A 25,565-nucleotide genomic window follows, 5' to 3' on the forward strand; every position below is an offset into this window, starting at 1 on the left:
CAGAAAATTCACTTTAAACAATAACCCAATTTACCAAAACTCTGTATTTAGAAAAAAAATTTTTTTAAGTTGAAATCAACTGATTGGAAAAAAAAATACTACATATCAAAACTTACAGGAAGGTGAGGAACCTGAAGCCCAGCTATATGCTAAGTGGCTTGCCCAAAGTCATATAAGGGGTAAAGGAGGGCCAGAACTGGAGTACTGTCTGTCTCCAGAGTGTTCAGAATAAATGTATGTCAGTGTCCAAAAATAAAAATAAAAACTTAGGGGGAAAAAGAACATGTTGAAAAACAGAGGAACACTTACCCTACCAGATTAGAATAAACATACTGGAATTGATATAATTATAGCCAGAGAGATAGGTGGAACTGAATAGAATATTTCAAAGACAACTTTATTGTATATAAATGTGAAATATGTGATAAGATAGAACTGTAATTCACTGGGTAAAAGATTACATCGTATGGCACAGTTGTTCATCTAGCAGAAAAATTTAGAACCCCTAATTCACAGTGTATGATGAAAACTAATTCCAGATCAAACGTCTAATTATAAAGGAAAGTCCACAGACAATATTAGAAAGTTGATCAGGAAATTTGTCATGAGGCAGTGGGGGTGCGCAGGGACACTCATTAATTAATTCCAGAGTCAACAAAGGAAAAGATTGGCAGATTCTATAGTACATACAAATAAAACATTTCTCTGTGAAAGATATGCCATGGACAAAGTCAAAAGACAGCAGAAAATATTTTCTTTTTTTATTTATTATTATTATTATTATACTTTAAGTTTTAGGGTACATGTGCACAATGTGCAGGTTAGTTACATATGTATACACGTGCCATGCTGGTGCGCTGCACCCACTAACTCGTCATCTAGCATTAGGTATATCTCCCAATGCTATCCCTCCCCCCTCCCCCCACCCCACAACAGTCCCCAGAGTGTGATGTTCCCCTTCCTGTGTCCATGTGTTCTCATTGTTCAGTTCCCACCTATGAGTGAGAATATGCACAAGAACAAAAAACCAAATACTGCAGAAAATATTTTCTTTTCTTTTCTTTTTTTTTCTTTTGAGACACTGTCTTGCTCCGTGAGCTGGGCTGGAGTACAGTGGCACAATTCACAGCTCACTGCAGCCTCAACCTCTCAGGCTCAAGAGATTCTTCCACCTCAGCCTCCCAAGTTGCTAGAATTACAGACGCGCACCACCCTGCCTGGCTAGTTATTTTTATTTTTTGTAGAGATGGGATCTCGCCATGTTGCCCAGGCTGGTCTTGAACTCTGGGCTCAGCAATCCTCCCACCTTAGCTTCCCAAAATAGTGGGATAACGGGCATAAGCCACCGAGCCCTGCCCGGCGGAAAATATTTTCAAAACATGACAGACAATAGTAGCTAATACTCAATGCAATAGAAAAATGGACAAAGGGTATGAATATCTAGTTCATAGGAGAGGAAATGCAAGTGATCAGTAAACAGGAAAAATGCTGAACCTCACAGGTAGTTAAGGGAAATGAGAATTGTGATATCATCTTTCCCTTTTAAATTTATAAAAATTAAGTTATTGCTTCTAGTGCTGTTGACAGTATGGAGAAATGAACACCTTTACATACTGCTGCTAAGAATGTTAGTTGCTACAGTCTATTTGAAAAGTAAGTTGGTGTCTATTAAAATTTAAAATGCACATACTTTCTAATACAGAAATCCCACTGTTAGGACATTGGCCTCCAGAAAAAAATACAGCAGTTCATAAACACATATGTACAAAGGCATATAAATAAGTAGTGGTGGCTGGGCGTGGTGGCTCATGCCTGTAATCCCTGGAGCTCAGGAGTTTGAAATCAGCCTGGGCAACCTGGTGAAATCCCATCTCTATAAAAACAAAAAATAAAAAATAAAAATTTAGCCTAGCATGGTGGTGGGCACCTCTAGTCTCAGCTACTCGGGAGGCTGAGATGGGAGGATCACTTGAACCCAGGAGGTGGAGGTTGCAGTGAGCTGAGATCGTGCCACTGCACTCCAGCTTGGGCGACAGAGTGAGATTCTGTCTCAAATAAATAATAAAAAATAAAAATAAGTAGCGGCAAGTAAGAGAAACAGTGTACAGCACTGGGGGAATCCCGGTACATAGATTAAAAGAATGATTTGGATCTTCATATTGCTCTGAGGGATGCCCATTATTTTGTCAAATTAATAGAGATTCATAGCCTTGGCTCTAGAATTTCCTTTTTCTAAAAGTTGAGGGAAAACTTTACTCTTAATGTATATATGTTTGACCATATAGAAGAAAGTAGAAGCAACACACAACAAATTATGTGATATCTTGGGGATGACATAGAGGGATGTTAACTTTATATATATATACACACACACACACACATATACACACACACCTGTGTTTTGTTTGATTTTATATGATGTGATACACTTTATAATCCTCTTATAATCTAAAAGTACATTTAAAGAATGTAATAAACCCAATTGGAATGTCATCAAAGTAGATAAAACTTGTAAAAATGGACAAGAAAATGTTAGAGGATATAATGGTAAGGGGTTCAGGCTAGAACTCTGGTATCTAAATTCTAGCACTCACCTCTTTTTCCACTGGAGTCTTATCAAGGAAATTATATACAAATAATAGTAGCCAAAGGGGAAACCTAGCATCATTTTATTAATAACCGAACAAGAACCACTAATGTGGTGCTGCTCCCTGGTGAACTAAGTGGGGAAAATGCAGTTTGGCCTTGAAGCCTCAGTGAAACTTTCTGCTTTTCTACCTCTGACTCAAGGACAGACCCAATCTGACCTCTCCTACCCAGTTGTAGGTTCAGAGAAGCTGGAGCGGAGGATGGTCAGGCCCATTCTGAGGAGGCCAATTTGCCTGTCCATGTAGGAGCAGGATAAGCCAGAGCCAGAGAGCCATGGGACATGTCTGACTGTAGAGTGGTCAGGCCCATGCACCTGTCTCAGGCTTCAGCCAATCACTTCAGCAATTCTTCCCCCACCGGAGGAGCTAGTGAGTGGTGGGGACAGAAGAGCAGAACTCCCACGCTCAGTATTCCCTCCATGGGGGACTGGGGCAAAAACTCATCCTTCCTATGGGCATAGGCGGAAATGCGGTGTTAGGGGATGAGGAGTTTAAAGAATGAGAGTGCTACTAACAATTTGTAACAGTACAGTCACGAATCTAGATGAGGAGTTGGGCTCAGTGGCTCATGCCTATAATTCCCAGCACTTTGGGAGGACCAAGGTGTCAGGATTGCTTGAGGCCAGTAATTGGAGGCTGTGGTAAGCTATGATCATGCCACTGCGTTCCAGCCTGGGTGAGAGTGAGACCCCATCTCTTAGAAAAAGAGAGAGAGAAAGTCCTTACAAATCAGTAAGAAAGAGATATCCACAACCCAGTAGAAAAACTGGACAAATGTTCTAAGCTGGTGATTTCCATGTAATGGTGAAGAGTTTGGGTTGTGGGATGGGACTGCCTGTATTTAAAATAGAGCTTTGTGGCCGGGCGTGGTGGCTCACGCCTGTAATCCCAGCACTTTGGGAGGCTGAGGTGGGTGGATCACCTAGGGTTGGGAGTTGGAGACCAGCTTGACCACCACGGAGAAACCCCATCTCTACTAAAAATACAAAAATTAGCTGGGTGTGATGGTGCACGCCTATAATCCTAGCTACTGAGGCAGGAGAATCACTTGAACCCGGGAGGTAGAAGTTGTGGTGAGCCGAGATCGCACCATTGCACTCCAGCCTGGGCAACAAGAGCAAAACTCTGTCTCAAAAAAATAATAAATAATAATAATTTAAAAATGGAGCTTTGTGATATTGGGCAAGATATTTAACTCAACATTCTTTACTGAAAGTGGAAAGAATAATAGTACCTACCTCATGGCAGTGTTGAGAGGATTAAATGAGATGATGTGTGTAAAGCATTAATAATGCTTATACTTGGTCCATGTAAGTGCTCCGTTATTAATGATTATTGTTATTCAAAAGTAAAGGTAGTCAGTGAACAAATATACTCAGCCTCTGGCCAGGTGCAGTGGCTCACACCTGTAATCTCAGCACTTCGGAAGGCCTAGGTAGGCAAATCACTTGAGGTCAGGAGTTCGAGACCAGCCTGATCAACATGGCGAAACCCTGTCTCTACTAAAAATACAAAAATTAGCTGGGCATGGTGGTGTGCACCTATAATCCTAGCTACTCAGGAAACTGAGGCAGGAGAATCACTTGAACCCAGGAGGCAGAAGTTGCAATGAGCCAAGATTACACCACTGCACTCCAGCCTGGGCGAGAGAGCGAGACTCCGTCTCAAAAACAAAACGAAAATCCCAGCACTTTGGGAGGCCGAGGTGGGCGGATCATGAGGTCAGGAGATCGAGACCATCCTGGCTAACACTGTGAAACCCCGTCTCTACTAAAAATACAAAAAAATTAGCCAGGCGTGGTGGTAGGCGCCTGTAGTCCCAGCTACTCGGGAGGCTGAGGCAGGAGAATGGCGTGAACCCGGGAGGCGGGACTTAGAGTGAGCAGAGATGGCGCCACTGCACTCCAGCCTGGGCAAAAGAGCGAGACTCTGTCTCAAAAAAAAAAACCAACAGTTACACTTATAGAATCTGTCCAATAAAAACATTTGCACACACATACAAAAATAAATGAGTAAGAGTAGTAGTATTAGCAAAAGTATAGTAGTATTGTATTAGCAAACAATGGGACATAACCAAAACAACTGAATAGTTAAATAAATTATGGTGTGCTTACCATAATCTGCTATAGAAGAATGAGGGAAAGGAGAGCTATTTGTACTGAAGATCTTCTAAGATTATTGTTAAAAGCAAATTGCAGAATACAGCTGACAACGGTGGCTGACACTGGTAATCCCAGCAATATGGGAGGCCAGGGCGGGAGGATTGTTTGAGCCCAGGAGTTCGAGGGAGACCCTATCTCTACAGACAATTCAAAAATTAGCTAGGTGTGATGTGTGTGTACCTGTGGTCCCAGCTCCTTAAGAGGCTGAAGCAGGAGGATCGCCTGAGCCTGGGAGGTCAAGGCTGCAGTGAGCTGTGATCATGCCACCGCTCTGCAGTTTGGGTGACAGAATGAGACCTTGTCTCAAAAAAAAAGTTGCAGAATACATTTTATGATGCAAGTCTATTTATGCTTTTTTCTTTCTTTCTTTCTTTTTTAAACAGATGAGGTCTCATTATGTTGCCCAGGCTGGTCTCAAACTACTGGGCTCAAGTGATACTCCCTTCTCAGTCTCCCAAAGTGCTGGGATTACAGGTGTGAGCCACTGCACCTAGCACCTATTTATGCTTTTTTAAAAAAAGAAAAAACGACACACAAATACATGGAGAAGTATTTGGAAAGATGCACACCAAACAGCATCAGTAAGGATTTGTGAGGGTCAATAAGCAGATGGGAGGCTTTACTCTTTTACTCTGTATTATATGCATATTCAGAGAGAACTTATATTTTCTTTCATCATTAAATTTAAATGGATATCTGAACAAAAAAAAATTGAACAACATGAGAGCCAATTGTAATTCCTCTCAATATTTGGTTGGCAATTTGGAGCGGAAGAGCCAGTGTCAGTTTGGCTGAGGCTAAAACACACACTTGTGCAAACACAATGTATTCTTTGGAAAGAGAAACTAGGCTGTGTGATTAGAACATTCAGGTGGGCCAGGACTGTCTATTGTAAGTAGTACAATCTTGAAATGTTGAAGAAAACACAATCAATTTTGGAAAGAGATGAATATCTGGTCAGAAATATTATAAAGTACACAACATACTAAACTCTAGTTGTAGGCAAAGCTTACATTGTTTTGTAACAGTACATGAGATTTTATTTGGCGTCCTTATTTTTTTTCCCCCGCAAGACAGGGTCTCACTTTGTTGCCCAGGCTGGAGTGCGGTGGCACAATCACAGCTCACTACAGCCTTGACTTTCTGGATTCAGGTGGTCCTCCCACCTCAGCCTCCTGAGTAACTGGGACTACAGGCCCGTGCAACCACACCTGGCTAATTTTTTTTACTTCTTACAGAGATGGGATTTTGTCAGGTTGCCCAGGCTGGTCTCAAATTCCTCCTGGGCTCAAGCAATCCTCCGGCCTTGGCATCCCAGGGTGTTGGGATTATAGTCATGAGCCACCGCACCCAGCCTGGCATCCTTCTTAAATATAGCATGTACCCTGAAACTTCACCCTGATTTTGTTTTGTTATTGTTTTTGTTTTTTGAGATGGAGTCTCGCTCTGTCGCCCAGGCTGGAGTGCAGTGGCGTGATCTCAGCTCACCATAACCTCCACCTCCTGGGTTCAAGCGATTCTCCTGCCTCAGCCTCCCAAGTAACTGGGACTACAGGCATGCACCACCTCACCCGGCTAATTTTTGTATTTTTAGTAGAGCCAGGCTGGCCTCGAACTCCTGACCTCAAGTGATCCACCCGCCTCAGCCTCCCAAAGTGCTGGGATTACAAGAGTGAGCCACCGTGCCCAGGTCTGATTTTGGATGTAGAAAGATACATGGTAGAATTGGGCATGCCCTAAGGTATTCCAGAGAAGCTTTGCATTTTCTTCGGGGTACTATATGTAGAAAGTTCTTAGTCTTTGCTTTGGTTATCAGTTATATTAGGTTAGTGCAAAGGTAATTGCAGTTTTGGCCATCACTTATGATGGCAAAAAAACACAACACAATTACCTTTGCACCAACCTAACATTAAACTCAGGCGCTTTAAATTTTACACTGAAATACGTGAAAGCTAGCTTAGTTGATCTCTGTCATTAACAGAAACCGTCTCTGTTTTTGTTATTTTCTTGGCTTAATGTTCGTTGCTTGCAAGAAACAGAAACCCACTCAAGGTAGTTGAAGGAAAGGGAGGTTTTCATTCAAGGGAGTTGGAGAATCCGAAGGCAAGAATGAGCCTCAGGCCTCTCATGGGACTGGACCCGGCCAGTGGAAAGCTGTTGTCTCACACCCTGCCCCACCTAACAATACATGTCTCTTTTCTGCCTCTTTTCTTGCATGCTTGTCATTCTCACTAGCTATGTATGCCAGCTTTCCCTGCAGCTCCATGCACGCTGCGTCTGTGGCCGTTTTCCTGCCTTTTGCCTTCCAGGCTAAAACTAGATAGCTTTTGGGTCTTAATTCCAAATGCTTAGGAGTGAATCGGTTAGCTCAGAAGTCCAACCAGTTCAAACACCTGTGTCAATCTAGCACATTAATTCTCAACCTTGGCTATTATTTGATGTCACTGGGAGCTTTAATAGATACCAAAGCCTGTGTCCCATTACCAGAAATTCTGGTTTTAGTGGTCTGGGATGTTACTAAACCTAATTTGTTGGGATATGTTTAAGTTCCCAGAGGATTCTAACATAGAGCTGTGGTCCATGGTTGAGAAGCACTGATCTAGGAGAGAAGAGGGTCATCTTATAGGCGTGGAATGCTCAGATAGTGGGGTCTTGGCCTAGGTAGATTATTCTCCCAAAGATGTCCTCTAGGGTGTCCCCATTTTTGGCTTTAACCTACCAGTCCTCTTTCTTATAGGGTGTGTTGGAATAACCTATGGAGCTCTACTTTAAGGAAAAAAAAAAAAAAAAAAGCTCATGCCCAGACCTAGTAAATCAGAACCTTCAGAGGGTGGGGACCAAGCAGGCATAGTTTTTAAGCTGCCCTGCAAATTCCAACAGTACCACCAGGCCTGATCTCCAGGCCGTGCACTCTCACATAGCAGCACCATCCACAGTCATGGCTTCATATATACCACTTTGGTGGTTTTTTGTTTTTGTTTTTGTTTAATTCTAAGGTGTCTCAAATCTTGGTCAGATATTTAGGAGCCAATACTATCTGACCTCTGAGTAACAAATGTACCTTTTTATTTTTAAATAGTCTAGATGTCTTTTTGTTTTTGTTTCTGTTTTTGTTTTGAGATGGGGTCTCACTCTGTTGCTCAGGCTGGGGTGCAGTAGTACAATCTTGGCTCACTGCAAATTCTGCCTCCCGGGTTCAAGCGATTCTCCTGCCTCAGCCTTCTGAGAAGCTGGGATTACAGGTGTGCACCACCACGCTTGGCTAATCTTTGTATTTTTTGTAGAGACGGGCTTTCACCATGTTGGCCAGGCTGGTCTTGAACTTCTGACCTCAGGTAAGCTGCCTGCCTCAACCTCCCAAAGTGCTGGGATTACAGGTGTGAGCCACCACACCTGGTCTAGATGTCTTTTTCCAAGTACTTTGGTAAGAGAAACTGGGAAGCACCAGCTATGTCAAGTGTGTGTACTACAGTGGGTTAAACATTACTGGTGGGGAGGGTGATTCATTACAGGGATGTTGGTCACATCAGCCTAACAGCTGACAGAAATGATAGGAAAGGCAAGGCGTGATGGCTCACACCTCTAATCCCAGCACTTTGGGAGGCCAATGCAGGCAGATTGCTTGAGCTCAGGAGTTCCAGACCAGCCTGGGCAACGCAGCAAAACCCTGTCTCTACAAAATATGGAAAAATTAGCCAGGCGTGGTGGTATGCACCTGTAATCCCAGCTACTCGGGAGGCTGAGGCACAAGAATCGCTTGAACCTGGGAAGCGGAGGTTGCAGTGAGCTGAGATTGTGCCACTGCACTCCAGCCTGGGCAACAGTGAGACTCCGTCTCAAAAAAAAAAGAAAAAAAAAGATAGGAAAAATGTTTATTATATTCTTTGCCTCCTAGATACTGGTCCTCTCATATATATCCTTGATAGGGAAGCCTCCTCTTCCCTTGTGAGGGAGGGTGTAGGGAAACAGGCGTTTGCATAGTTAGGTGGTAAGAGTGTAAATTGCAAGGCAATTCAGAAAGTAGTGCTCTGCTCTATAGAAATAACTTACTAGTGCAGAAAAACATGATTAGGATATATATTGAGGCATTGTTTTTCATAGGGAAAATGGGAAGTAGTCTAACTGTCTTTTGGGATTAAATACATTGTAATTTGGCTATCTTGTGGAATGCTATACAGTTGTGACAATTAGACAGATTTATTTGTATTGGCACCAGCATGAAAAAGAAAACTGTCATGCAGAATATGATTGGAAAAAATTTTAAAATTTTTTGAAAAGAGAAAAGATGGCCAGGCACGGTGGCTCACGCCTGTAATCCCAGCACTTTGGGAAGCCGAGGCTGGTAGATCACTTGAGGTCAGAAGTTCAAGACCAGCCTGGCCAACATGGTGAAGCCCTGTCTCTACTAAAAATACAAAAATTAGCCAGGTGCGATGGCGGGTGCCTGTAATCCCAGCTACTCAGGAGGCTGAGGCAAGAGAATCACTTGAGCCCAGGAAGTGGAGGTTGTAGTGAGCCAAGATCGTGCCACTGCATTGCAGTCTGGGCGACAAAGTGAGTCTCCATCTCAAAAAAAAAAAAAGAAAAGAAAATTGATATATTGTGTAAAGGAAGTGAGTTGCAGAATAGTATAATTATATTTATGTAAAGAAAATTTGTATCTGTAAATCTGTAGGCAAGATCTGGAAGTAGTTATATCAAACCAAATGGCAATTACTGGTATAGAGGGATGGGGTAGCATTGAAAGAGGGACTTGTACTTTTAATTCTCTATACTTAGTACCTTAATTATTTACAGTTAGTATAAATTACTTCTGTAATGCTTAAAAATACTTAAAAACTATAAAGAACCATGGGAAAAAAGAAAATGAATGGTTATCTTTATGTGGTGGGATTTTAATTTTAATTTTTTGTGTGTTGGGGGGCAGTATTTTTTATAAAGAAAAAGTTTTAATTTTCTAATTGGGGAAAATCATTTTTAAAAATTACGTCAGGACTTGAATTTCACGAGCCTTTTCTGAAAAATGAGGATGGCTTTTTTCTTGAATTCAAATTAAAAATTTAAGTCATTACCTCTTCTGAAAGCATTGAGAAGGTCAAGGAAAGATAGAATCTCAGCTATTTCCTGACTTCTCTCTTAGGTTAGGTACTATTTTTCAGAGATTGTCAAACTTTGCTGAAATCACATCACCAGGGGTGGTGAATTCCTAAGAATAGAGAGTCCTGGGCCTCACTTGACACTTACTGAATCAGAATCTTAGGCTGGAGTTGAAGGCCTAGGAATGTAAACCTCTTCAGGCAAGTCTGATAGCTAAGTTGGAAAACCATTGCTGTAGGCAGTACAAGCAGAAGTAAGACACAGGCCTATATTTAAGGCATTTACTAAGTGAAATAGCATAAGACAGTAATGTCAGTGCTTTCATGAGGCACTATGGGATTAGTCACCAAACAGATGGTAGAGATAAGCACTGAAAGAAAGAGCACTGGACCAGGAAGACTGTGAATGTCTTATGAAGGAGGCAAGATGTCATAATATTCAAAGCTCATATATTGAGTAAGACAGTTCTACGTAGAGCTGTTACATACAACTCAAGGTAGGTACTGTGAATATCCTCACTTTACAGATTGGGAAACAAGATGAGCAGAGTTAAGTAACATGTCCAAAGTCTTACAGCTAGCAGGTGGTTAAGTGGGAAGCCCTAGAAGCCCAATTCCACTGTGCTGTATTAACATTGGGCAGGATTTGGGTCAGTGGAAAGGATGTATGAGGATTTTACAGGTATAGAGGGAAGTGTAAGGAAAGGGATGGGAAGCAGTGACTAGATAAATGAAGGTGGAGTATAAGGTAAGTTAGGGCTGGGTGGTAGAAAGTCTTGTTAGGCTAAGAAGATCCCAAGTGTCAAATGCTCACAAGATCAGATATTTGAAGCTTGGGAGGAAATCTCTGATCACTTGAAAGACATTTTCTCTTCCAGTCGAACTTCACAGTGTTATCTGCAAAGTTAGAGAGGGATTTGGGGTTTCATGCTCCCTGGTGTATCCACAGCACTTAAAACAGTGCCTGACTCCTAAGAGCTGTCTACTAAATACTTCTTGAATGAATATATAAATATCTGGCTCACAATCTACATCAGAGACTTATTCTTTTTTCTTTGTTTTTCTGAGACAAGGCCTCGCTCTGTTCCCCAGGCTGCAGTGTAGTGGCGTGATCTCAGCTCACTGCAACCTCTACCTCCTAGGCTCAAACCATCCTCCCACCTCAGCTTCCCAATTAGCTGGGACTACAGGCATGCGCTACCACACCCGGCTAATTTTTGTATTTTTTGTAGAGATGAGGTTTCACCATGTTGCCCAGACTGGTCTCGAATTCCTGGGCTCAAGCCATCCACCCACCTTGGCCTCCCAAAGTGCTGAGACTACAGGTGTGAGCCACCACACCCAGCCTCAGAGGTTTATTCTTTATTCTGCCCAATGAGCCTCAGAATTTAGCCTTTCATGTTTTTGTTGTTATTGTTGTTGTTGTGTGGGTACATAATAGGTGTATCTATTTTGGTATAGGCATGCAAAACATAATAATCACAACTTGGAAAATTGGGTATCCATTGCCCCAAGCATTTATCCTTTGTGAAAATACAGAACACTTTACAAATTTCCGTGTCATCCTTGTGCAGGGGCCATGCTAACCTTTGTATAGTTCCGATTTGAGTGTGTGTGCTGCTGAAGCAAGCACTCTCATCTGGGTTTTTTTTCCCGTTTCTCCTCCACAAAGGCTGATACCAAAAATTCCACATTTCATCTAGAATCTTCCTTCTTTATGTAATATTTTCTGGCTGGGCGTGGTGGCTTATGCCTGTAATCCCAGCACTTTGGGAGGCCAAGGCGGGTGGATCACCTGAGATCAGGAGCTTGAGAGCAGCCTGACCGACATGGTGAAACCCCATCTCTACGAAAAATACAAAAAAAAATTAGCTGGGTACAGTGGCATCTGCCTGTAATCCCAGCTACTTGGGAGGCTGAGGCAGGAGAATCGCTTAAACCTGAGAGGCTGAGGTAGCAGTGAACCAAGATTGCGCCATTGCACTCCAGCCTGGGTGACAAGAGTGAAAATCCGTCTCAAAAAAAAAAAAAAAAAAAAAAATTCTGCAAAGGTCAGAATGTCAACTTTTTAGTTCCATGTAAAAACTGTTCATTTGGTCACAGTCCCTCTTGTGGCCATTCCTGGTTATCCCTTGCCATTCTCACTATCCCTTAATTTTTCTCCTGTTCCCCTCTGGGCTCCCTGCCTCCAGCCACCTCCTTGATCCAGTCTGTCCTGCCCAGCACTACCAGATGTGTGGTCCTCAGAGGCCTTGTAATCATACCACTGTCTTCTCAGACACCTTCATCGGGGGAAGGTGAAGGTTGCTTTTGGTGCCTTCCAGCCTACCCTCAGCACACCTTCCCAGCCGCATCTCCGCTGCACTCCCACATGGCTCTCTCAAACAGGCCTGCTTGCTGCTATCAAATGGGTCATTTAGTTTGCCACCTTTGTATGTGTGACCTTCTGTTCTACCTACCTGGGATGCCCTTCCCTTTCCTATTTGCCTACCCAGATCCTTCCTATTCTCCTTTGAAGACTCTGCTCAGATGCTTACTTTTTTCCTCAGGTGCCCCATTTGAATTATTGCTGTTTCCTCTCAATTGTTATCGATTATTATCTGTGTCATAAATAAGAAGCCAATCATGTATTACCTTGTGACATTACTTGCATTGCTATCTTAAGTGTTTTAGGACACTGGGTTTTGTCTCCTTTTACATCTTTATATGTTAACTCCCCTAACAATTATATGATTGTTGAAAGTCTGTGAGTGCTCCATAAAATGAATATTTAGACTTAGTCATATGGATTTTTAAGAGTTAAACATGGATGACAAGATCTATGAATATACGTAGAAAAATCCTTAGGAATCTACAAAAAAGCTACTAAAACTAATAACTAATGTAGCAAAGTTATAGAAGCCAAGATTAATGTACAAAAATCAGTTGTATTTCTATATACAGTACCAATGAACAATTGGAAATGGAATTTAAAACAGTTTCACGGTCAAGCACAGTGGCTCATATGTGTAAGCCCAGCATACTGGGAGGCCAGAGTGGGTGGATCACTTGAGCCCAGGAGTTCAAGACCAGCCTGGGCAACATGGCAAAACCCTGTCTCTACAAAAAATACAAAAATTAGCTGGGTACAGTGGCTTGTACCTGTAGTCCCAGCTACTTGGGAGGCTGAGGTGGTAGGATCACTTGAGCCTGGGAAGTCAAGGCTGTAGTGAGCTGTGATTGAGCCACTACACTCCACCCTGGGTGACAAGCAAGATCCTATCTTAAAAATAATAAACAAAACACAGTTTCATTTATAATAGCATAAAACTTATGTAGAAATCAAGTTAATGGGCCAGGCGCAGTAGCTCATGCCAGTAATCCCAGAACTCTGTCAGGCTGAGATGGGCAGATCACTTGAGGTCAGGAGTTTGAGACCAGCCTGGCCAACATGGTGAAACCCTGTCTCTACTAAAAAATACAAAAAATAAAAATAAAAATTAGCCAGGCGTGGTCACGCACGCCTATAATTCCAGCAACATGGGAGGCTGAGGCAGGAGAATTGCTTGAACCTGGGAGACAGAGGTTTCAGTAAGCGGAGATCATGCCCCTACACTCCAGCTGAGGCGACAGAGCGAGACTCAGTCTCAGAAAAAGAAATAAAGAAATAAAATTAATGAAAGAATCATAAGAAGTACACTGAAAACTTTAAAACATTGCTGAAAGAAATTAAGGCAGCCGGGCGTAGTGGTTCACGCCTGTAATATCAGCACCCTGAGAGGGCAAGACAGGCAGATCACTTGAGGCCAGGAGTTAGCAATCAGCCTAGCCGACATGGCAAAACCCCATCTCTACTAAAAATACAAAAATTGCCTGGGCGTGGTGGTGCGCACCTGTAGTCCCAGCTAAGGCATGAGAATCACTTGAACATGGGAGGCAGAGGTTGCAGTGAGCCAAGATCGTGCCACTGCACTCCAGCTTGGTTGCTAGAGCGAGACTCTGTCTCAAAAAAAAGAACTTAAAAAAGGCCTAAATTAATGGAGAAATGTGCTATGTTTATGCGTTGGAAGACTTAATATTGTAAGATGTCAGTTCTCCCCAAACTGCTCAATAGATTCAACACAATCCCAATCAGAATCTCAGCAGGCCTTTTGTAAAATTCGACAAGCTGATTGTAAAATGTACATGGAAAAGCAAAAGTAGAGAATAGCAAAACAATTTTGAAACAGAAGAACAAAGTTGGAGAACTCACTATCTGATTTTAGAACTTACTAGAAAGCTACTATAATCAAGACAGTTTGCCTACTAGCAAACAGGCAAATAAATAATGGAACAGAATAGAGTCCAGAAATAGATGAATAAATACATGGTCAACTGATTTTCAATAAAGGGGTCAAGGTAATGCAAAGGAGAAAGAATTCTCAACCAATGATGCTGGAAGAGTCAGACGTTCATATGTAAAAAAGCAAACCTTGTTCGGGAGCTGTAGCTCACGCCTATAATCCTAGCACTTTGGGAGGCCGAGGCGTGTGGATCACCTGAGGTCAAGAGTTCGAGACTAGACTGGCCAAAATGGTGAAGACCCTTCTCTACTAAAAGTATTAAAAAATTAGCCGGGCGTAGTGGCACATGCCTGTAGTCCCAGCTACTTAGGAGGCAGAGAGGTAGGAGAATTGCTTGAACCCAGGAGGTGGAGGTTGCCGTAAGCCAAGACTGTGCCCATTGCACTCCAGCCTGGGTGACAAGAGCGAAACTCCGTCTCAAAAGGAAAAAAAACAACAACAAAAAGCAAACCTTGATTCATATCTTGTACCATATAAAAATTTAACTTGAAATGACTCAGAGACATAAATATGAAGCCTAAAACTAGAAAACTTTTAGAAGAAAACAGGGAAAAATATTTGGGACCTGGGATTAGGCAAAGATTTCTCAACTAGGACATAAAAAATTTTCTGGGTGCGGTGGCTTACGCCTGTAATCCCAGCACTTTGGGAGGCCAAGCCGGGAGGATCCCTTGAGCCCAGAAGTTCGAGACCAGCCTGGGCAACATAAGGAGACCTCATCTCTACAAAAAATTTAGAAATTAGCTGGGTGTGGTGGCACATGCCTGTGGTCCCAGCTACTCGGGAGGCTGAAGCTGGAGGATTGCTTAAGCCCAGGAGGTTGAGCCTGCAGTGAACCACGATTGCACCACTGCACTCGAACCAGTGCAACAGAGTGAGACCCTGTCTCAACAACCCAAAATTATACTGCCACATTGCACATAATGCAATATTATTCAGCAGTAAGAAAAGAAGCAACTACTGATACACACAAGAACATGGATGAATCTCAAGAGCAGTGTACTGAGTGAAAGTAGCCAGACACAAAGACTCAAGACCATCTGATTCTATTTATATCGTATTATAGAGAGACAAAACCATAGATCAGTGGCTACTTGGGGTAGGTATGAGGGGTTGACTGCGGAGGAGCCTGGGAGAACTTTCTGGGTTAATGGAAATGTTTTATATCTTACTGTGGGGGTTATACAACTGTACATTTGCCAAAACTCATTTAACTGTACACTTGAGTGGGTTTTATTATATGCAACTATACCTAACTTTGGGGGGAAAATGTCTGGAAGATACTGGTGTCTGAGACTGAGGTCAGAAAGATGAGTAGAAGGAATTCTATTTTGTGTTGTCTGGTTAGTGCTTTTCCCCTTATTGTGGATCTTTACCAAATATCCCCACCATTCCATCTTCCAGTTGGAAGTTCATAAGCAAATGTACAGTTAGTGTCCCATTGAGCCAGATTGAGTTTGACAGCAAAGATTGGAAGTTAATGGTGGGCTAAAATTGACTCTAAGAAAAAGTGATCAGAGCTAGGTGGGACTTTCTCATCAATGGCGCCGACTTTTTTTTGCCAATCACAGTGGTTTGGGCTCTCAAACAGTCATTTGACATACCTTTATGTGTAAACATAATGAGCCAGTGTTGAGTTTGGGGTTGGTGAGGGTTGTGTACTATTGGATTTTTAAGTGAGCATTAGTTTGTTTAATGAAATTGCAAAGAGTGTTTCATATTCCTGGCCCCTGAGCACCAAATGTCCTCAGCACTTCAGTCATTGTGGCAGCCAAGAACCACCCCTGGTCATTTTCAAATACCTTAGGGGTTTCGGGGGAAGGTGTGCCTGGCCTGGCAGATAGTGCACTTATGTAGTTGGAGTCAAGAATGCAGACTTGAGTCAGAAAACCTGTAATCTCTGTCTCCTACTGGCTTTGCAGTGTTGAGTGTAACCACCTCTTTGAGTCTGGGTGTCCTTGTCTGCCAGAGGATGGTTGGACTAGTTACCCTCTCGTGGCAATCGTTTTTGATTCTGCAGTTTAGTGTAGTACAGTGTCAAGACTTCTGTCACTGGCCAGGCATAGTGACTCATGTCTGTAATCCCAGCACTTTTGGGAGGCTGAGGTGGGAGGATCAGTTGAGCCCAGGAGTTCAAGGCCAGCCTGGGCAACATGTGAGGCCTTGTCTCTACAAAAAATGAACAAAATTAGCTGTGTCTGGTGGTGCCTGCCTCTAACCCCAGCTACTTGAGAGGCTGAGGTGGAAGGATCACTTGAGACCAGGAGGTGGAGGCTGCATTGAGCTGTGGTTGCACCACTGCACTCCAGCCTGGGCAACAGAGCAAGATCCTGTCTTTAAAACAAAAAACAAACAAAAAAAACCTCTGTCACTGACCAGGGATCTAATGTATTTGCTGTACTGCTCACAAATGCTTATGTGGCTCAACTTTGGTATGTTACAGGTTCAGCTTGTTGGTTTAGATGAGGAGAGTTCAGAGTTTATTTGCAGAAACACCTTTGACCACCCATACCCCACCACAAAGCTCATGTGGATCCCTGACACAAAAGGCGTCTATCCAGACCTACTGGCAACAAGCGGTGACTATCTCCGTGTGTGGAGGGTAAGCGGATGCTTTATTAGCAGCCAGACAAGTGGGCTTTCTCAGCCTCAGCTGTTAGCAGTGAAAAGTCACAGAACAGACAGGGGTCAGAGGCAGCGAGTGTCATTGCAGCACAGGAGAAGCAAGCGAAGCTTAAATGGACTGGCCTCGTTTGGCTCAGCCGATTTTCTAGTATATCAAGTCAAGATTCCATGAAGGCTGGCTGCAGTCAGCTCAGTCAACCCAAGGTGATGATGACGGCCTTCAGTGGAGGTGGGAATACTTGGGAACTCATATTCTGTTTGCAGCCAAGGTATTTTTGAGTAAACTAAATGAAATACCAGGCCATTGATTCTGATAAAGTGTGTGAGTGGATCTTGGAGGCTTCCCTCCACCCTCAGCTGAGCTCATCAGCAGCAGCGTCCTCTGTAGCATGGGCGTGGCCTTAGTACACCTGTGCAGAGGTTCCAGGCTGGGCAAAGTGAGAAGACCTCTCCTCTAGGAAGGTGCAGGGATGAAAATGTAGAAAATAAAGCTGGGCAGAGGAGAAAGTATGGGAAAAAGTAGCATTCAGGGAGTCCTGGGTTTATTACTGTTTTTGATAAAAATGTTTTCCCCTCATGTCTTATGTTTGCTAAGATATTTTCTAAACAGGGATTTTTTAAAAGACTTTTTATGAGGATAAGACTGGCTGATTTTTTTAAAAATTCTTGTTCCTTCAGGTTGGTGAAACAGAGACCAGGCTGGAGTGTTTGCTAAACAATAATAAGAACTCTGATTTCTGTGCTCCCCTGACTTCCTTTGACTGGAATGAGGTGGATCCTTATCTTTTAGGTAAGGGAGTTAGGGAGTATGTATTTCAGCTGGAAGAAGCCAAAATAAATTTTCTCAGATGTCACACTGGGCCATACATCATCCTAGAACAAGGCTCAGTGGGAAGTAGGCTAGGCGTGGAATGTGGTTATTTATTAATTCCTTTGTGTGGGTGAGCTTTCCGTGTGTGTAGATCTTGTCTCTCCAGTTAGAATCTAAGGTCCTACGGTGAGGACTGAAGACTTGACTTCCTCTGTGGCTCTGCCGGTAGCCCCCACCTTGTTTTCTGTAGTCTTTATGGTATGCTGCTCCCTGGGCTGAGCAGATGAGTAGACACAAGAGGGAAGCTTGCATGAGAACCTTGGTCCCGTCAGCCCTGACTTGCACTGGTTGTTTGCAGGTACCTCAAGCATTGATACGACATGTACCATCTGGGGGCTGGAGACAGGGCAGGTGTTAGGGCGAGTGAATCTTGTGTCTGGCCACGTGAAGACCCAACTGATCGCCCATGACAAAGAGGTAAGATGCTTTTCCATTTCGTCTTTCCTCAAATGCTTCCTGTGCCTTCCGCACAGGAAGAGGTCAGCTTGTTCTCTCATTGTTCTGCAATTTATGTGGAAAATCATAACATAACATCTTCTTGTCTAAATTGACAATAGTAATGTATCAAAAACGGGAAAACAACACTATTGTAAACTAATGCTTTTTTTTGGCTAATGTAAATGACCTATTCTACGGTCTGTCATTGTTCTTTTCATGCCAGAGGTTGCTTTTTTTAAATAACAAAGCCTCTTATAGAGGAGCTGGGAACTGATGTGATTAAAAAATAACTTTAGAGTAATACTTATCTTGAAACAGATTAGATTTGGGGAGGAAAGAAGGGAGACAGGAAGAGAAAAAATTTTCTGAGAGACAAACGTAATTATTCATTTTTCTCTATAAATGTTTTACCAAATCCTAGTATGTTCACTTAATCTTTATACTTTCATTACTGTTGGCAATGGAGGCAATGGAATATATTTTATTTTGATGGCGATGCTTCTGTGTTTATTGGAAAAACTGAGAAGAGCTATTTGTGATTGCTTTTTTTTTTTCTTTTTTTTTTTTTTTGAGACAAAGTTTTCCTCTTGTTGCCCAGGCTGGAGTGCAATGGCGCAATCTGGGCTCACTGCATCCTCTGCCTTCCGGGTTCAAGCAATTCTCCTGCCTCAGCTTCCGGAGTAGCTGAGATTACAGGTGCCCACAACCACGCCTGGCTAATTTTTGTATTTTTTAGCAGAGACAGGGTTTCACCATGTTGGCCAGGATTGTCTCGAACTCTCCTGACCTCAGGTGATCCACCCACCTTGGCCTCTCAAAGTGCTGGGATTACAGGCGTGAGCCACTGCGCCCGGCCAATTGCATTTTAATCAAAGCATTCTTCTCAGTGATTTTGGAAAATCCCCATAAGTCTTTTCCTCCTAGAGCCATTGCATGCTCCTGGTACTCTCATCTCCTGTGGGTACTATTTCCTGTTCTTTTCTACCTTACCCTGCACAGCTAGGGGTATTAATATCTATACAGATAAAAGGAATGCCTTGATCTTAGGTCAGAAACTTGAGGTTGTCAACAGCATAGGAAGATGTGACCCAGGTTATCATTCTTAGTAAGGGGTTGTCTTTGGCTTTCTGTACTCCTGAAGGTAAGCCCTGTTACAAGACTTCTAGAGTTGACTGCTGCTAAACCAGGGGTCAAATGAAGAGTTTGTCCCACAGAGAGGACCAGTAAGGAACTTCTGGAAACCCTCTTGGCATCAAGTTGAACAAGCGGCTACATTTTAGTTATATGACAACTTAGCCTGCTGTTGTCTGTTAGGTCCAACGCAGAGAATGGGAACTACTCTTAAGTATTTGAACTGCAGGGATTTAATCCAGGGGCTGCTTATACAGAAGATGGTAAAGCTGAGAAGCCACGTAGGTAGCAGTGAGGTCATCCATAGAATGGGAGCAGCAGGAAGCTGCAGCTGCCTATAGGCCAGAGGGACCATGGGAGGAGGCAGGGTTCCTGGAGCCCAGGGGCTGGATTTACCTGGCAGAGACGCTTCTAGGAACAGAGAGAGGGGAGGAGAAATACCTTAGCTTTTCCCTGCCTCCCATCATTCATTTTCCCACCAAAGCCTCCCATGGCTGAACCAGCCAGAAGCAGCCAGCAGATCTGAGACCCTGCCAAATGCACGCTGTAGGAATCAGTTCTCTTGTGACACAGAGAAGAGCAGGGAGAAAGGCCAGGAATGGATCTTGACAGCAGACAGGCCTGGACCGGCAGCCTTGTCTTGAAGGAATAAACCTGAGAAAGGATAGTGGCTCTAGAGAAACAGTAATAGCACCTTTCTAGCACCTTTGATTTTTCTCAGTCCACCTTTCTCTAGGAAAAGACTTGTTTGGAAGGCTCTCATTGATACCTGGCAGATCAGTGTAGAAGAGGGTTTAGTGTACTTGGGAGTTGTCACCTTCCCTTGGTTTCCCAGTGAACCATGCTAGCGGAGCACTGAAGGAGCAGTCACTTAGAGCCGAGAGAGCATTACACACTCGGCCACACTGCCCATGGCACCTGTGGGATCTCTGTCCCTGAGGGTTACCAGGAGCTGGCATTGGGGGGTATACATATTGATAAACATGGCTGTGCCTTAACGCAGCTGTACAGTACTAGACAAAGCCTCGATCTGTCAGCCATGTCAGGCCTGAGTGCCTCCTTGTTGATGACTGGCCCGGTCCCTTTTGAACCACTTCTACTTCCTGCCATAGAAAGACAAGCATAATTTCTTCATGGCCAGAAAAAAAAGGAATTCATGAGGTTAAATAGCAATAGATGCTCATTTGGCAGTGTCCCTCTGTAGGCAGAACTTCAACACTGGAGCTGTAATATTTAGTGAGAAATTCTAGTCGTGTCTCCCCAGAAGTCAGCTGTTATTATCCCCAGAAGATGAGTTTTGTTTGGCATTAGTTTTTCTGTTTCTCTCTCTACTTGTCTGTCTCTGGCTCTCTCTTCGTCCCTCTTCGTCCTCTTTTTTTTTTTTTTCTTTAAGACAGAGTTTCGCTCTGTCCCAGGCTGGAGTGCAATGGCCTGATCTCAGCTCACTGTAATCTCTGCCTCCCGGGTTCAAGCGATTCTCCTGCCTTAGCCTCCCGTGTAGCTGGGATTACCGGCACCAGACACCACACTCAGCTAATTTTTTTGTATTTTTAGTAGAGATGGAGTTTCACTGGGTTGGCCCGGATGGTCTTGATCTCTTGACCTCGTGATCCGCCCGCCTCAGCCTCCCAAAGTGCTGGGATTACAGGTGTAATCCGCACCCGGCCTTCGTCCTTTCTCTGAAGCTCTCCGTTGCTCTCTGCCTCTGTTTCCTCATAGACGTTAGTGATATGCAATGTTTGCAGCAAATAACAGCAGAAAACAGTGATTCAGAACCTAAATTGATTCACTTATGATCACAAACCAACTAGGAGAAGAAACAACATGTCCTAGGACAAGCGGGTGCTACTAACGTATTTGTGAATACAGGAACATCTAGGCCTCCCGTGACTCAAAATTTCTGTTACCTCTTTCTTGCAAATGAGTCTCAGGTCCAGGTTTCACAGTAGAATCAGCTTGGCTGCTATTAAGTGGCCACAGGAGGGCTGCTTTCACCTCTGTGATTGATGATCTAGGCCTTAATGAGCTCGTAGACCTGCCTCTGATTGTGCACAAGGCCCAGGAAATAAGTGTCTCATTCTTGTTGTGTGGCAGAAGACAGCCACTGTTCTGTTGGTCAGCAGGGCATGTGCCTTTGTTTTATCACAGGGGTTGGAGGAAGAAGACTTGGAAAGCAGGAATGTGGGAAGAAGCCAGCCAATTTCTATAGCAGAATGATCTTCCATCTTTGGGAAGCCACTGATATTAGAGCTCTCGGGTTTCAGTACTCACAGACACTGGGCTTCATTTATCTGCTTTTGTGTCATGAGCGAGGTTTAGATGAACTGGACGTGGCAGATTTCCCTCCTGTAGGAAGAAGAGGTAATGGATCTGAATCTGACTGGAGCTTCTTGTTCACCAACAGGTCTATGATATTGCATTTAGCCGGGCCGGGGGTGGCAGGGACATGTTTGCCTCTGTGGGTGCTGATGGCTCGGTGCGGATGTTTGACCTCCGCCATCTAGAACACAGCACCATCATTTACGAAGACCCACAGCATCACCCACTGCTTCGCCTCTGCTGGAACAAGCAGGACCCTAACTACCTGGCCACCATGGCCATGGATGGAATGGAGGTGAGCACTCCCCTCAGGCTACCATGGGCCCTGCCTAACTCCAGCACTGCTTAGTATATCTAGAAGGCTGGTTCTCAACTGGAGCAGTTGGCCCCCGGAGTATCTTTGGGAATGTCTGGAGGCATTTTTGATTGTCACAGCTCTAGAGACACAGTTGGTACTATGGCATCTAGGGGGTAGAGACCAGGGAGGCTGCTAAATATCCTACAATGCCCAGGACAGTCCCCCAGCAAAGTATATCCTACCTAAAATGACAGCAGTCCCGGGACTGAGAAAGCCTAATCTGGAATAAGAATTACTTGTTAAGAACTTTTAATTTTTGAAGAGTTGGAGTTAGAGCCAGGAAAAGCAATATCTAAAGAGTAAACCAAATCGTATGTGCCTATGGTGCTGAGTGAAAAAGCAGATTTTCCCTTCTGTAGTCTGGACAGATTCATCTAGCTTTAGCAAACAGATGTAGAAATGGCAGCCCTCTGGCCGGGCGCTCTGGCTCACGCCTGTAATCCCAACACTTTGGGAGGCTGAGGCAGGTGGATCACGAGGTCAAGAGATGGAGACCATCCTGGCCAACATGGCGAAACCTTGTCTCTACTAAAAATACAAAAATTAGCTGGGTGTGGTGGCGTACGCCTGTAGTTCCAGCTATTTGGGAGGCTGAGGCAAGAGAATTGTTTGAACCTGGTAGGCAGAGGTTGCAGTGAGCCGAGATCGCACCATTGCACTCAAGCCTGGGAGATAGAGCAAGACGCCATCTAAAAAAAAAAAGGCCAGGCACGGTGGCTCACACCTGTAATCCCAGCACTTTGGGAGGCCAAGGTGGGCGGATCACAGGTCAGGAGATCAAGACCATCCTAGCTAACATGGTGAAACCCCCGTCTCTACTAAAAAAATACAAAAAATTAACCGGGCGTGGTGTCAGGCACCTGTAGTCCCAGCTACTCGGGAGGCTGAGGCAGGAGAATGGCTTGAACCTGGGAAGCGGAGCTTGCAGTGAGCGGAGATCATGCCACTGCACTCCAGCCTGGTGACAGAGCATGCCCTGTCTCAAAAAAAAAAAAAAAGAAAAACAAATGGCAGCTGTCTCTAGTCTGTTACGTGATTAAAGAGGTGAATTGTGGGTGGGGAGAATGCATTGGTTGTCCTTGGTTTGGTGGCGCTAGCACCTCAGATTCTGCTTTGGCTGGGCTCTCATTCCATTCTTCTGAGATGCATAGAATTCTTACCACATGCACCTGCTGGGACCCAGGATTACCCAGACTCCTGTTGCCTGTTTCTGCATCTCCTCTATCAGTCTAAAGACCCAGTGTTGCTCAAGATAGAGACTATCAACTACCCGTGTCCTTTGTCTTCTTTTCCCTCAATCCTATGGAAGTCCTGTCTCTAGTTCTTTAAATCCACAAATGAAAAATTATGCCTAAAAAGATTTTTGCATCTGGATAGTATTTTTTGTTTTTTTGTATGAAACTCTGATGATCCCAGGCCTTTTACTTGTTATTTCCGCAGGTGGTGATTCTAGATGTCCGGGTTCCCTGCACACCTGTCGCCAGGTTAAACAACCATCGAGCATGTGTCAATGGCATTGCTTGGGCCCCACATTCATCCTGCCACATCTGCACTGCTGGTAATCACGGTGGGGAGAAAGAAATCTGGGAGGGATGGAGGAAATCTGTTCTCTTGGCTCCTTAGAATTGTAGTTGTTACTGTTTTCTAAGGACAGTCTTGAGAGATTTATACAAAATGACTAGTTGGAGCCTCTCCACACTTGTGAAATTCAATCAGTACAAATTTTTAGACGATCTTGTACCCTCATGGACATCAGAACATCTTCCATATATGATTTACATCATGTGTCAGTTATACGGCTGTGCCTTGTACTGTGCCCCTGAAATCTGGATGGCACAGAGGACTCAATTCCAGGAATATGGGGAAAGGGAGGCATCCCTCATGGATATAACAGAATCTTTGGGACTGTGAAGATCAACATCTCCCATGGGACCTTTCAGGTTTCACTATAACAAACCCACAGTGAGCTCTGGATGCATCGGAGGGCCCCACAGAACTTTGCCTGGTTGTGGTTTGTGACTTGTGGTTTTCATTTCACTGTTTCCCAGACCAAAGCTAGCACCCCTTACTGGCTGGGTGCAGTGGTTCACGCGTGTAATCCCAGCACTTTGGGAGGCTGAGGCGGGTGGATCACCTGAGGTCAGGAGTTCGTGACCAGCCTGACAAACATGGTGAAACCCTGTCTCTACTAAAAATACAAAAAAAATTAGCCAGGCATGGTGGCACGCACCTGTAGTCCAAGCTACTCAGGAGGCTGAGGCAGGAGAAGCACTTCAACCCAGGAGGTGGAGGTTGCATTGACCAGAGATTATGCCACTGCCCTCCAGCCAGGGCAACAGAGCAAGACTCTATCTCCAAAAAAAAAAAAAAAAAAGTACCCCTTAAAAATATGTTGGGCCAGGCACAGTGTTTCAGGCCTGTAATTGCAGTACTTTGGGAGGCTTAAGTGGGAGGATTGCTTGAGGCCAAGAGTTCAAGACCAGCCTGGGCAGTATAGTGAGACCTCATCTCTACAGAAAGTTAAAAAAAGACTATCTGGGTGTGGTGGTGAATTCCTGTAGTCCCAGCTACTTAGAGGCTGAGGTGAGAGGATCCCTTGAGCCCAGGAGTTTGAGGTTACAGTGAGCTGTGATTGTGCCACTGTACTCCAGCCTGGGCAACCAAGCAAGACCCTGCCTCTAAAATAAATTTTAAAAAAAGAAAAGAAAGGCTGGGTGCAGTGGCTCACATCTGTAATACCAGCACTTTGGGAGGCCGAGGCAGGTGGATCACGAGGTCAGGAGATCAAGACCATCCTGGCCAACATGGTGAAACCCTGTCTCTACTAAATACAAAAATTAGCTGGGCGTGGTGGCACATGCCTGTAGTCCCAGCTACTCGGGAGGCTGAGGCAGGAGAATCGCTTGAACCCGGGACGTGGAGGTTGCAGTGAGCTGAGATCATGCCACTACCCTCCAGCCTGGTGACAGAGTGAAACCCCGTCTCAAAAAAAAAAAAAAAAGAAAGAAAAATATGCTGGTTGTCAATGCACTTTTATTGTAGAAATAATGCCAATCTGTTACTTAAATTGAAAACAGTACAGAAGCATATTTAAGAGCAAGGCAAAAGTCATCTTTTCTCCTTCCTATATCATTTCTGCCTCCATCCCCCTCTGCATAGATGACCTCTATCAACAGGTAATGTGTCTCCTTCCAGACCCTTTTGGTATACTTTCAGGGATGTACATCTATGCCCCCAAATACAACTATATACTTCTTCCTTTTGCACTGATAGGATTCTGTCCTAGTCCTGTGATGTTTTGCTCCTTAACTTTTTAGTGTGTTTTTTTTTTCTTCTCCTCACTAATCAGGAGCCTTATAATGGACAAGGTTTGTTATGGAGCCCAAGAAGCAATGTACTCTGGTGTTTTTCTGCCATTTGAGCATTATTTGGAAGGCATGAAGCTTTTCCTGATTTTGGCCCTCTGCTCATGCCTGTATGTCTCCTTGAAGAGCAGCTGGGGGCCTGCTGCTGCCTTCTGTACCTCAGATTGTGGTCTGTCTTCTTCATTATTGCCCTCTTTTTTTTTCCCCCCCAGGGGTGTGGATAGGGAGGG

At 44.0% G+C, this 25,565-nt stretch overlaps 1 protein-coding gene and 1 non-coding gene across 3 annotated transcripts in view; one reads left to right on the top strand and one right to left on the bottom strand.

Moving 5' to 3' along the window:
• DCAF7 (DDB1 and CUL4 associated factor 7) overlaps window positions 1-25,565 on the top strand; it is a 45,483-nt gene that overhangs the window by 13,011 nt on the left and 6,907 nt on the right. For both annotated transcript variants that reach the window (XR_610621.4, XM_003811334.5), the window contains exons 2-6: window positions 16,672-16,830; window positions 17,532-17,643; window positions 18,023-18,141; window positions 21,698-21,907; window positions 23,411-23,528. Coding sequence is in view for 1 of the 2 variants with exons in the window: in XM_003811334.5 (XP_003811382.1) it covers window positions 16,672-16,830; window positions 17,532-17,643; window positions 18,023-18,141; window positions 21,698-21,907; window positions 23,411-23,528 (718 nt within the window). In the remaining variant the exon portion in view is untranslated. The remainder of the gene's footprint in view (window positions 1-16,671; window positions 16,831-17,531; window positions 17,644-18,022; window positions 18,142-21,697; window positions 21,908-23,410; window positions 23,529-25,565) is intronic.
• On the bottom strand, window positions 11,436-11,539 carry LOC112437727 (U6 spliceosomal RNA). The gene has a single exon (XR_003026270.1). It is a non-coding gene; the product is annotated as a U6 spliceosomal RNA (small nuclear RNA).

The sequence above is a fragment of the Pan paniscus genome, chromosome 19 (genome assembly GCF_029289425.2).
Source record: "Pan paniscus chromosome 19, NHGRI_mPanPan1-v2.0_pri, whole genome shotgun sequence".
In the NCBI taxonomy this organism is placed as follows: domain Eukaryota; kingdom Metazoa; phylum Chordata; class Mammalia; order Primates; family Hominidae; genus Pan; species Pan paniscus.